The sequence below is a fragment of the Pungitius pungitius genome, chromosome 5 (genome assembly GCF_949316345.1).
Source record: "Pungitius pungitius chromosome 5, fPunPun2.1, whole genome shotgun sequence".
NCBI lineage: Eukaryota > Metazoa > Chordata > Actinopteri > Perciformes > Gasterosteidae > Pungitius > Pungitius pungitius.
Window position 1 is genome coordinate 19,829,228 of NC_084904.1, and position 12,111 is coordinate 19,841,338.

The 12,111-nt window shown below is 47.7% G+C and overlaps 1 protein-coding gene across 6 annotated transcripts; it reads left to right on the top strand.

Annotated features, from left to right (window-relative positions):
- The first annotated feature begins 1,826 nt into the window (after nucleotides 1–1,826).
- On the top strand, nucleotides 1,827–11,185 carry LOC119224971 (proteoglycan 4-like). 6 transcript variants are annotated; one of them, XM_037482503.2, is made up of 12 exons: nucleotides 1,827–1,960; nucleotides 2,065–2,120; nucleotides 4,023–4,871; nucleotides 7,988–8,035; nucleotides 8,754–8,798; nucleotides 8,897–9,103; nucleotides 9,303–9,335; nucleotides 9,434–9,517; nucleotides 9,775–9,867; nucleotides 10,004–10,120; nucleotides 10,194–10,300; nucleotides 10,410–11,185. In XM_037482503.2, exons 2-11 carry the CDS (start codon nucleotides 2,076–2,078, stop codon nucleotides 10,254–10,256), a joined length of 1,584 nt encoding a protein of 527 aa, XP_037338400.2. In that variant the 5' UTR covers nucleotides 1,827–1,960; nucleotides 2,065–2,075; the 3' UTR covers nucleotides 10,257–10,300; nucleotides 10,410–11,185. The 6 variants fall into 6 exon arrangements, with proteins under 6 accessions (XP_037338400.2, XP_037338399.2, XP_037338402.2 ...); XM_037482502.2 differs by lacking the exon at nucleotides 1,827–1,960 and having other exon boundaries at nucleotides 1,967–2,120; nucleotides 10,473–11,185; XM_037482505.2 differs by lacking the exon at nucleotides 1,827–1,960 and having other exon boundaries at nucleotides 1,967–2,120; nucleotides 10,004–10,099.
- Nucleotides 11,186–12,111: the final 926 nt, after the last annotated feature.

The window sequence follows — 12,111 nt, forward strand, 5'->3', positions numbered from 1 at the left end:
TTACTTTATCACGAAAAAAAACGCCCCCCCGAGCCAGAGGATAGAAGTTTAAAACAGGCTCAAAACAGCCTGTGACAAGTCAGATGAGGGAAAGAATTTAGTTTATTATCGACAAATAATATGTGATGAGAAAGTCTGGACACAGTCATCCTTTTGCAAATAATTGATAAATATGCCCTCTGTTCTCAGCAATGGGTTTTTGTTTAGAAACTAATTCAACTAAGTCATAATTGTAATAAGTTTGCAAGGCGGGGATTCATTTACCAAGTCGAACCCCCCTTTAAAATAAGCTGCCGATTGAGACGTTTCATTTTATTGCAATCAATCGTTTTTTTTCGCACAGCAATCAATACAGTATTATATATTTCATATTGTAATATATTTACATTGGAGCTTCTTTTCTCCAGCGTGCATGCAAGCTGTGCTCAAAATATCTAGTTAAATGTGGAAATCTCCACCCAATAGGGGTCGAACGCATCTTCTTGGACCTCAAACCTGCGAAAAGTCATTACGGCGGAGTGTGTGTGTTTCGACTGAGTGTTGGTAACCATGGCGCTGACCTGGGGAGCGGTGTTTGTTGATCAGCAACATTCCAGTGCTCGCCTGACGTGTGTGTGTGTGTGTGTGTGTGTGTGTGTGTGTGTGTGTGTCTGTCTGTGTGTGAAAACGTAGTGCAGCACTGCAGCTAAACATCATGCGTCTATTTCAAGGCGGTGATTCTTCTGGCCAAGCTGATGTCTCTGAGGATTTCGCTGAGTCGCCTCCAGTCTTGAGGAGAACCCGACCAACCGGCCCAACCGACTGCTCAGCAGCTACACACGTTCCCATGTGACACATTTGCTCAAAGGTGCACTAACCAACGTGAAAGCCTCATCCTCAGAGCTTTCGCTTCATGAGAGCCTCCGTCAACGTGCCTAAAATAGAGCGAATTGTTTCTACTCCTTTGGTTGCAGAACAGTTACGAAAGTCCCTTCGCGTTCTCCATCTCCAACTCAAATTAATGGAATAGCTTCGTCTCGTTTTAGTCACCGTTTTTTGAATTCACCCGGCTGATTAAACCTGGAGAATTTTCAGCCATTCAAGACATGCCACACGGGTGGAGGAAGAAGCAGGACACAATGCAATAACATTACAGAGAGTCAGAATACCTTCGATGGAGCTATTTTTGGCCAATTAGTTGCCTGGTCTATAAAAATACGTGAGGGGAAACGGCTGTGACTGGGGCTTTAACGTCTTAAAAAGGGCATCGTGTGTGTGTTTCCAATGAGCTCACCAAGTCCGCCTGACACTGAATGCCAAAGGTAAGAGGGTCTTAGAGCCGGGCCGACCGCGCTGTAGAGAATCAACTCTTTGTGCAGCTCATCGGCCTCCTTCCCCCGAAATGAAACACTTCCCCCCCCCCCCCCCCCCCCGCTGCCACACGTGCAACAACGTACACAAACCCGTCAAAGGTCAACGTTTCCACCACACTTTCAGAATAATAAATGACACAATAAAGCAGAAGTGATTCAGGGTAGGAGTTGGGAGACAATTGGGGCTCTCAGCTCGTGCGGTGCAGGGAGGGGGGGGGGGGGGGCGTTTGTTCCCTGCAGGAGACACACGCACAATGAAAACTGTTCTCTGGCATCAGGGTGTTAAGCATCAATCATGCGTTCTTTGTGTTTTTCTCTCTACAAGTCGATCAAAATTCGCATAGTACGACACTGCTCTGTGAAACTCTCAGAGAGCAACCCCCCCCCCCCTCTCTCTGGACCAGGAAAAAGGGGGGCGTGGCACTCTGCGAGCGCGCGGACAGCTCCGATTCAGACTCATCGCGACGAGCTGTCTCGCGCGCGCGCGCACCTCTGTGTGACGCTGTGAGGACGCGCACGCCTCGCTCTCCGTTTTGTCCACGCCCCCCCCCTCCCCACCCCCCCCCCCGCAGCTTTCATCCCAGCGCTGCCATAGGTCCGGTGCAAAGGTAACAGAGGGACCGGGGGCCTCTATAAAGATCCTCTTTGCTCCTCACGGTCTCTCTTCTTTTTCTCATTTGGTTTATTCCGGACTCTCTTGTTTTTCCACCAGGACGCACAAAGATGCCCAGCAAGAGAAAGAAGAACAAGCGTCGCATGAGGAGGGAGGTAAATGGTGGCAGGCGTGCTTTGCTAAGTTTTTTTTTATCTTATAACGATCAAATTTCAATTGTACTGATTGAAGTTCACTCGAATTAAAAATGAAGCGCGAAGAAATGTTGCCATAAACGGTATTTTGTACCTTGCTGTTTGTGAATATTTATCAACTGCGTATTTTAATTTCTGCTTTCCACCCAAAAGACAACTTGCTGATGAATTTATAGAAATGCGTGTTTTGCACCCGTGGTCAAATCAAGTGTCCAACGAGCACATCGAAGCATCCAAAGAAAACTTTTATTTTCTTCGCGTTTGTGACGCGTTTCTTGTCTCGTAAAAAGATGGAAGCTGTGTCACCCGATGTAGACAATAAATCCAAATGACACAATCTCTCCCAGTGACTCTTCAGACGCTTCTGTCTCTGCCATTGGGTCTCAGAGATGAGGAGAATGACCTTGGTTTAAACTTATGTGCTGGATAGATATGCTGGGATTCGTATTGCACATTATTACATATATTCCCGTGGGTTATTGTTATTGAACTTTAAAACGTTATATAACATCTATTAAATGAAATTAAACAAATATCCTGGTCCTTCTAGGACAAAGCCCCCCCCCCCCCCCCCCCCCCCCCCCCCCCCGCCGCTCAATACACACTGTGCTGTACATAAAGTAAGATGCTGATGATACACTGCTATGCATCATTTCAACAATGATCAATTACATGTCCCGTAGCACAAGGCAAACGTAGTTAAGAATACGCTAAATCTCATATATATATATATATATATATAATACTCCTAAGCGCCACTCCTCTGGTCTCTGGGAGACATTCTACTTCTGAACATCCAGTGCTTTCTTTCTAATTAATTTTTTTTTTGGTGGGGTCAAATCTTTCAACTCTCAACACAGACAAGACGATGTATTTGTGTGAGTGTGTGTTCATCAGCTTCGTGGGCCTTCATTCTCAGCCCCTCCCCGCCTCCTTAAAACCGCCCCGGCCGGTCCCCGACTCTCGGCACCACACAACTGTATTTGGTAGTGTGTTGACGGGAGGAATGTCTTAGTCGTTAGTTTGGCCAGAACGGAGTCTACACAATCTCTCCACTTCACTCAGTCTGTCAGCGGCAGTTGGACAAACTCCCCTTAAGTCACTTTGCAGGTGACGTTATCGCCCGCTGGAGAGAAGGGAAGGAAGGCGTCGGGCTGAAATCTCCCCCCTATAAAGCCTCTCTGCATTTAGGCACCTCAACACCGCGGCCCGAGCAACACAACCAACCAACCAACCGGGATTGATTTAAAAGTCATATGTACCGCATGGTTGGTGAGGTTTGGGGGCGAGCCATGCCAGGGCGAAGGGAAGGGAGGGGGTTGTTTTGACGTTCGCCGTACAGACAGAGGCAGCAACTGGCTGCCCGTCCAACAAAGGCATTTTCGGGTAGTGATTGTAACGTGATTATAACGTGATTATAATGTGATCAGGCGTACTGTCTGGCCTGCGGGGCACCCATCGGGTTTGCTGACTCGTGCGGTTTCCATCGCCGCTTCACCAGACCTGTCAGGATGGCTCTGATTCAAATAATTAGCCTCCATTATCTAACTAGCTTTGCTGGGCGTACTCCCCTTTACCCCCCACCCTCTCCCCACTCCCCCTCTGCAGTCCTAAAATCTCTATTAAAGCCTGCAGGGGTTTTGTCCCCCCCCCAACAAAACATGTTGAATGGCATGACTGGTATTCCTGACGGAAAAGAACACCGGTATCTGAACACAAAGTGGGCCTCTCGAGCGTTAAGACCCCTAAACTCTGTCAATTGAGTATCAGTGTTTAACACTTTTAAATACAAATCCGTGTGACCTTCACCTTTTGAAATTGCACAATTAACCTAAATGTTTATGTGTCATTTCCCTCCTGCAGCAGGCCCAGAGGAGAGGCCTCGAAGAGCAGCATGCAGCCGACCCGCCAGCCAAAGCCACTCCTGCCATCGCAGTGGGCGCGCCCCCTGCAGCGACCTCAAAGAAAGCAGCCAAAACTCCAGCTCCAGCAAAGATCCCGGTGGAAGTTGAGATTGTTGTCCCCACCGCGAAGACCCCCATCGTTAACCTAGAACTAGTTGTGGAAAAGCCGGCCCCGGTGCCAGTGGAGAAGCCGGCCCCGGGGCCAGTGAAGGAGCCGGCCCCGGTGCCAGTGGAGAAGCCGGTCCAGGTGCCAGTGAAGAAGCCGGCCCCAGTGCCAGTGGAGAAACCGGTCCAGGTGCCAGTGGAGAAGCCGGGCCCGGTGCCAGTGAAGGAGCCGGCCCTGGTGCCAGTGAAGGAGCCGGCCCCGGTTCCAGTGGAGAAACCGGTCCAGGTGCCAGTGGAGAAGCCGGCCCCGGTGCCAGTGAAGGAGCCGGCCCCGGTACCAGTGGAGAAACCGGTCCCGGTGCCAGTGGAGAAGCCGGCCCCGGTGCCAGTGAAGGAGCCGGCCCCGGTTCCAGTGGAGAAACCGGTCCAGGTGCCAGTGGAGAAGCCGGCCCCGGTGCCAGTGGAGAAGCCGGCTCCGGTGCCAGTGGAGGAGCCCGTCCCAGTTGGGGTAGCGGTGCCAGAGGTGGAGGCTGTGGTGTTGGAGCAGACCTCGGCAGTGGTTGAGGTCGAAGTCCCAGCTGCGACTGCTGAAGAACAACTGGTGGTTGAGGCTTCACCGGTAGAGCCCTTCACGGTTGAAGCCCTGAGAGTGCAGGAGGCTGAACCTAACATTCCTGAACCAGAACCAGAACCAGTGACGCAGGTAGGAACTGCTTTGTATCATAAACACCCAGAAGTTTGAGTCTTCATATTTAATCATTTTAAAACATTGCATATATGTGCAGTATGTCCAGCTTATAGTACATTTTCAATGGTTATTATGCAACTGTTTTCTCTGGATAGCTCTTCATATATTAAAGAGCTGTAGGCACATTACTTTGAGTCTTGCTTCTGTCTGCATCAACACACAAAGGTCCAGCAACACAAGTCATTTAACAACAATACTTGGTTAGGTTTTGGATTACAATGACTACATATAACGACTTTTGCATGCAAAAGGACCAATATCCTACGCTGTGGCTCTTTAGATGCTGTACGCTCACGTCGTCTGTGCCAGAGGCTTCGTTCTGTGGGATGGGGTGGAGGGGGAGGGACACAGAGGGAACACCATGTTCTATTTAGCAAAGAGGTGGAGAGAGGAGCCAGTTCAGCAGTCATACATCATCACCTACGTTAGAACCCGGCTGTGTCACAAAACATGCCTTTAATTGAAATGTAGCTGCGGTTTAAATAGGCCGGTGGGATAAGATTTGTTTGTGCTTTGTTCTCTAAAATCAAATTTTATAAATTTGCTTTGAAAAAAGGTGGTCAAATTTGATATCTGCTACATACTGCTGATGTGACACATTTCTTTTTAAAAGTTGAGATTTAAACAATGAAGATATTGAGTAAGATGCAAAATGTATCCTCCTTATCTTCACACATGACTGGAACATAATTTAAGATTAAACAATTTCCCAACATTCGTTTTTGCGCTTTGTACAATCACACATTCAGTTGCTTCATTAAAACAACATGCGCAGATCATGGAAACAGAATGTTCTGTTTGTGAACACATGCATGTTCCAATCCTCAGCACGCATGCACTTGCATACACAGAAGACAAAAATCCCAAATTTGCTCCCATTGACCGTCATTGCTCCCGGTGGAAATTTGCACCAACTGAGTTTCACACTGTTGTCCAGTAATACTTCAGTCATCTCCTCCACCTTTCTAATACTAGTTTGAGGTTGGCAATGTGCAGCCCATTGTATCCTTATTCTGTGGCAGCATGCACACACCCCCCCTCACCCCCCCTCCTTTTGTCCCTTCCACTTCTCCACCCTTCCCCTCTGCACCTCCACTGCTTGCAGATGTGGGTGATTCAGTTCAGATGCTCACGAGCCATCATGCACGTTAGAAACATGGAGGTTCAGTCGTTGCTGGTGGATTAGTTTGATGTAAAGTGCGAGTAATGTTTGACTTGGTCTGCATTCAATGAGCTTTTTTCAATCTTGACTCCATGACCCTCTGGTCACAGACACCTTACGTACAGAACTGCAAGGGTTCACCCTGCGACACGTCGTGTAAGGCTACAGTTGGGTAGGTAGGCGGGGCATAAATGGGGCTTGTGTTCAGCCGGCTTTGGGTCCCTTTCGGCTTCGGGCCGTCGCCTCGGAGACCCAGGTGAGTTTAAACCCACCACCTGATATAAAGACCCCAGATTGTTGTTGTTTGGGGCCCGGGGGCGACGGGCGGAGGCCACAGCTCGGGCTGAACATTTTGTACCAGTTGGCTCGCGCGTGCTCCTGCGGCTCTGCCCCCTTCACTCCTGCACTCCCTCAACCTCCTCCTCTCCTCCTCTCCTATGACCCTCCTACAGGCCCTGATTAACTTACCTTCTCTGCACATTCGCACACCTAGATTTTATCATTAGTTTCTTTCCCTGAGAGGAGCAGGAGTGTGAAAGTTGGGGTATTGATCATATTGTGGTGTGTGTCTAGTCGTGTGGTTTTAGTCTTTTAGCTTTTCGGGATGAGGGATTTTGGGATGATTTGGAGCTAAATTGCTTTTCAATTTAACCCCCTCAATTCAGAAATGATGAGTGAGCCTGTTTCTCTCATCCCATTTGAGAAGACTGCTGGTAGCAGAGGGGAGGTGATACTTTTCACCTTGTGGAGATGCACGTTGGGGACAATCATCTGTCCTCCCACTAATGTCCGCACATCAGGTCCCCCCCCCACGTTTCTTTGCAACTTTTACGCCTGTGTTTTCTCGGATCTTTAGGGTTTTGTTAGCAAATTTATTTTGCTTTGCATGTATTTGACAAATGTTTGACCATTCATTTGTTATTTGTAGTTGTAGTCTACGCTAAACTGTGCGTGTCTGAGACAATTGGCACATTGTGGTTCTGGTAAAAGGTGCCTCTTTATGGATCAGCTTTGCTTTGGATTTGTTCTTGAGAGGCTCTTGAGGCGGAACCCGTTTGGTACAAAGTGTTCTGTGGCATACTGGAGGGGGTGTGCTTTGGGTGTGTTTTCCTGTCGAGCAAAGGAAGGCCCACAGTTTCTTCTCGCGTAGCGACCCTTCGGGCACATAGCTGGAGCCTATATTGACTCCACAGCTATGTGCACATTTTTGCCCTCTGGGTTATGGTTCAGAAGTTGTTAAAACAGGATTTCTCACCTCCCCAGTGGCGCAGAAAAAGAGGTGGAGATGGAAAATAACAACAATCTGTGAGAGTTTTCACACCTTTCTAACTGCTGGAGATGAATGGACTTAGTTATTTGGGCCAATGGATGAAGAGCAAGTAGCAGCCTTCATGCACAGGACTTGCCCTACATTGAAGACAGGCTGGTACGACCCGGTGTAAATAATTTACTCGGTCTATAACGATTTGCATAATTCATCTGCGGCTCCCTGTGAGTGCAGGGCTCGACACACTTGGACGCACAATGGGTGCAGCCAGTGGCCATTAAGGCCAGATCTTCACAGACCAAATCTGTGCCATCGCAGAGGAGAATGTGGGTGCTTTCTGTCATTATCTGGACGGGCGTGTCTTGAAAAAAAAAAAAAAGTACTCATACAGCATTAATAATTTTGCATTCTGTGAAGTAAAAAAAGATGATAAATGATGCTCTAGTTTTACATAGTGTACATTTAAGAATCAGAGCTGGGTCGCAGAGAAATGGGCGTACCGGCTTCCCAGTATGTAACTGGTCTGAACATTCCTGCAGGATGGATGCACGTTGCTCCCCTGAACTACACTCACCCGAGGCCTGAAGTAACACTGTTCTGCTGACTCGTGAATTCACTTTTTTTTTCTCCTTGTCTTCACAGCTCATACCCCCAGCTGAGGCTCCAGTAGCAGCCCCTGTTGACACCCAGGTAAGAAAAGGACGCCCCCCCCCCCACACACACACATACACGCAAACACACACGCGATCAAGCGCTCCAACTTGCTCAGGCAGCACGTCTTCTCGCTTTGAGCCGGAGGCGAATCCCACCAGTGTGAACGAGCGTTATTGTGCGTGACAGCTGCTTTAAATTGGAACACCTTTCTAACAGCTGCCACGTTGTGTGTCACCTCGGGTCATGTTTCGCAGGTTGCTTCTTGTTTGGGACTCGCTGCTTGGAGTGGATTCAATGCAGAACCGGCTAAGCGTGCAGCCCCAATCACGAAGCGTGATGCCGTACATTCATTGAGTACAGGAAGCACTAATGCCTTTAACACATCTCACTGCATGTGGCTCCACTTATGTGTCACGCAAAACAACGTGTTTCGCTTACGTCTCACAGGTTCCAAGCAGTAAACTGGACAGAGGGCAACTTTTTCGATAGGAATGTGTTTGTATGACTTAAGCTTCACACCTTATAAATAACAGCAACACCCCCCACCCCCCAAATTTTCATTCCATTGCACAACAGAGCACAGTCAGTCTTTCCCTCTCCAGCTGTTTACTGAGACCAACAAAACAGCTTTCTGTTGATGTAGCTGTCAAACGGCCACGATGGCGTCGCTTCTGTGTTCATGTGTCCATCCACCCACTTACTCCTTCCCTTCATTGTGTTTTTTTTCTTCTTTTTTTTACTTCCCATTCCTCAGATTCAGGCGGAGGCGACTATCATCCCAACCACAGAGACCGCACAGGTAACGGCAGTCTTCAAACTCGGCCCCTTCGCACCCCCCCCACCCCCCACCCGTCGCACGGGGCACGCTGTTCCAATGTGTTGATTTCGCACGCGCAGGCGGAGACGGAGGCCGCCGGGGCGACGAGGGCTGTGACCGAAACAACAACTGAAGGAGGTGCCGTCGAAGCGGCGGCGCCGGAGCCGGAGCCGGAGCGGGGGGCCGAAGCTGCGGCGAGTCTTGCGGTTCCGGCCGGGGGGGAGGGGGAGGGGCCGGCCGAAGAAGACGCACCCGAGGTCCTGCCCGAGCCCGTTGCCATGACAGAGGTGCCGCGCCCATGCGAATGACCGTCCTCGTCTCTCAGACTGCACTATTGCATATTGACCTTTGCCGTTTTTACTTTTCAGGTCCCAATTATCTGTATTATCGCTTTGAATCCTTTCCAAAAGATTTTATAAAAAGATATTTGAATGTTTGACAGCTCAGACTAATGCCACACTGTGTCCTGCTATGTCTTTATTACAGGATGCTCCCGCTCCAGCTGTAGAAATCCCAGTGGTGAGTTTATTTGTTTATTTTTTTTTCCCAATTGAATACATTACATAGTTTATTAACTCCCTAAAATTCTGAATCCTTTCTGAATATTGACATGGCAGTATCCGTCGTGTCCCCAGGCGCCAGAAGCCGTCTCCGAGGCTCTGGCAGAAGAGGCGGAAGCCCCTCTAACTGAAGCCAAAGAGGTAAAACTGTGAAACTATTTGATTCTCCATATTGTTTTTTTTTGTTTTTTTTAGTAAGTCTGCACCCTGAAATCCAGTGTATGAGTCATGCTATGAACAAATATGCTGGATGTAAGATCTCTTATATTCGATATTAAACCACCTTAAATATATAAGGGGCCATTTTCTCGTGGAGTGCCTGCTGCTTGGTTTCCATCACCCATGTCATGTGTTTGCATGTTGGTATGTATGTAAAAATGTCTTGTCTCTGCACACAGAGCGTTGCCGACAGCTTGGCTGATGACTCCGTCGTCACAGAACCCGTCTCGGCAGAGGATGTGGCCATTGCACGGGCTGTTGAGGTCCAGTCGGTAAGAAGTGCACAACCTCCTGTGAAAGTCTCCCTGCGTTTCCCACTTTATTAATTCAGATACCATGTGGGACTTTCTAACCCCCCCCCTCCCTCCCTCCCTCTTCTCCTCTCCTCTCCTCTCCTCTCCTCTCCAGGACGCCGCTGCTGAGCAGAAATGTTTCGAGGTGCTTCCAGAAGAGCCGAAGCCGGAACTCTGCGACACACCGTGTCAGATGCAGCTCGCCTCGATGGTAAGAGCAGAGGCCTCGATGGTGAGGGACGTCGCTGCAGATGTTTGTTTGTTTTTTTTCGTCACCTGATCAAAATGTCTGGTTTGCGGCTCAGGAGACGTCGGCGGAAGCGTCGCTGAATGGACACGTCGTCCCGGAGGTCTCCATCGAGGGCTAGAGTCGCTTCACGCAACTCGGATGAGCTTTTTCTCTTTTGTCTTTGTAAGGCGAGCCAGTGCGTCACCCGCACGGATTTGATTCAACTCCTTTCATTTGAACGCGTCCAGCAACCAATAACCACCCCCACCCCCGTCTCCTTTGTGTCTTTCAGATTCCCCTTGGGCCATTTGGAGGACTCAAAGCTTTACAGCTGATCTCGTTCATTTTTTTTTAGGGCTTACGCACGGAATTCTAAAAAAGAACATCCACACTTTGAAGTGCCTTTTCTGGCCCCCGGTTCCTGAAACATCAAACCAGATGTCACCACGCCAACAAAAAAACACGCAGCGCAACAGGCTTCGGTCGATGCAGCTATGGCAACCAACCCATCATGGCTACTTTCTTTTTTTTTTTTTAAATCTTGATTTCCTCCCCGAAAACACAGGCAGTGAATTTGCATAAAGAGCGGAAGCGGACGAGCTCGAGAGGCGTCGGTTCATCTCTGCGGCGCTTTGGCGTCATCGCTGCACGCACTCAGTGCAGGTGGAATCCGTGGCGGCTGTGGTTGAACCAGTTGTTCGTATGGGCGGGAGTCACTACTTGCTGGGTTTTTTCTTTTTCACATTTCAAAGGCTTTTTACCCTCAAACGGACACTCTTTACAAGCCTCTATATGGGCCCTCGTTTGTGTCCCCTTCACTGTCCCCCTGGTCCCCTCTCTGCCTCGACCCAGTGGCCCCTGGATGAGGGGAGTGGGAGTGAGGTCTTTATTTCTTTTCTTACACTTTAAAAAAAAAAAAAATGTCATTTTGTATGGAAACTATAATGTGCTGGAGTCCCGTGTTCAACATCTGTGCTCTGGAGGGGAAATGTAACGTGATCCGGTGTAAAGGATCACTGTCAAACTGACGTTGGTCCAACTTTTAAATAAAGCTGTAACTCATTGTGATTCACGAGTACTTGCTTTCGTTTCTATTTCACGTAAACGAAATGTACAAATCAGAGAAACTGATTGAAATGCAGTAATCTTGGAACGCACTGACTTTCAATAGAAGCACCAGCTAAATTAATTGTAATGTAATCTACCAGGGAAAAAACATTTTCTTTTTTTAAATACATTCAGATAATAATCTTTATCTAACGATCTTTGGTAAGTTGACATTAAGTTTTGAAGCCACTTTAAATCCTTCAAAATAAAAGACCAAACACAACAAAAATATCTGCCTCAAATCAAAAGGTATTTTAATTTGTTTTTGCATGGAAATATACATTCATATCAGTATAATGTAATTTGGTGGAGTAACTCCTGCTGATGTGTGGATTTGCAATCCTCCCCCATTACACTATGATACTGTCAGAGAATCTTTTAGTATTTTACTTAAGTTTACTGGCCCCTCGAGTTGGAATTTGAACAAAATGAAAAACAGAAGCGAGAAGAAACAAAAATACATATCGAAAAGACAAACACAGAACGCCTAACAACTGGGAGGTTTATATAATATATATATATATATATATTATATATATATTTGTGATAGCAAATTGCTAATTGATGCTTTGGAATGAAAACAGCAACAAGAGGGACTCACTGTGATCCACCAACAACTTGCACTCAAAACTTTCCTCTTATATATTATCTGATTTTCACTTGTGTCATCAATACATGTCATGATGAACCCACAACCCCCCCCCCCCCCCAAAAAAAACCCCACAATAAATAAGAAAACAGGTGATTTCATTGGTCCGTGAGGTAAAATGTAAAATAAAAAAGGTGAAAGCAAAAAGTTGTGAAGATTACTTATGAATGTGGGAGAGGCTGAACAGAATTAAATTAGGAAAAGAAAAGATTGTGATTGCAGCCCAGAAAGCATGATG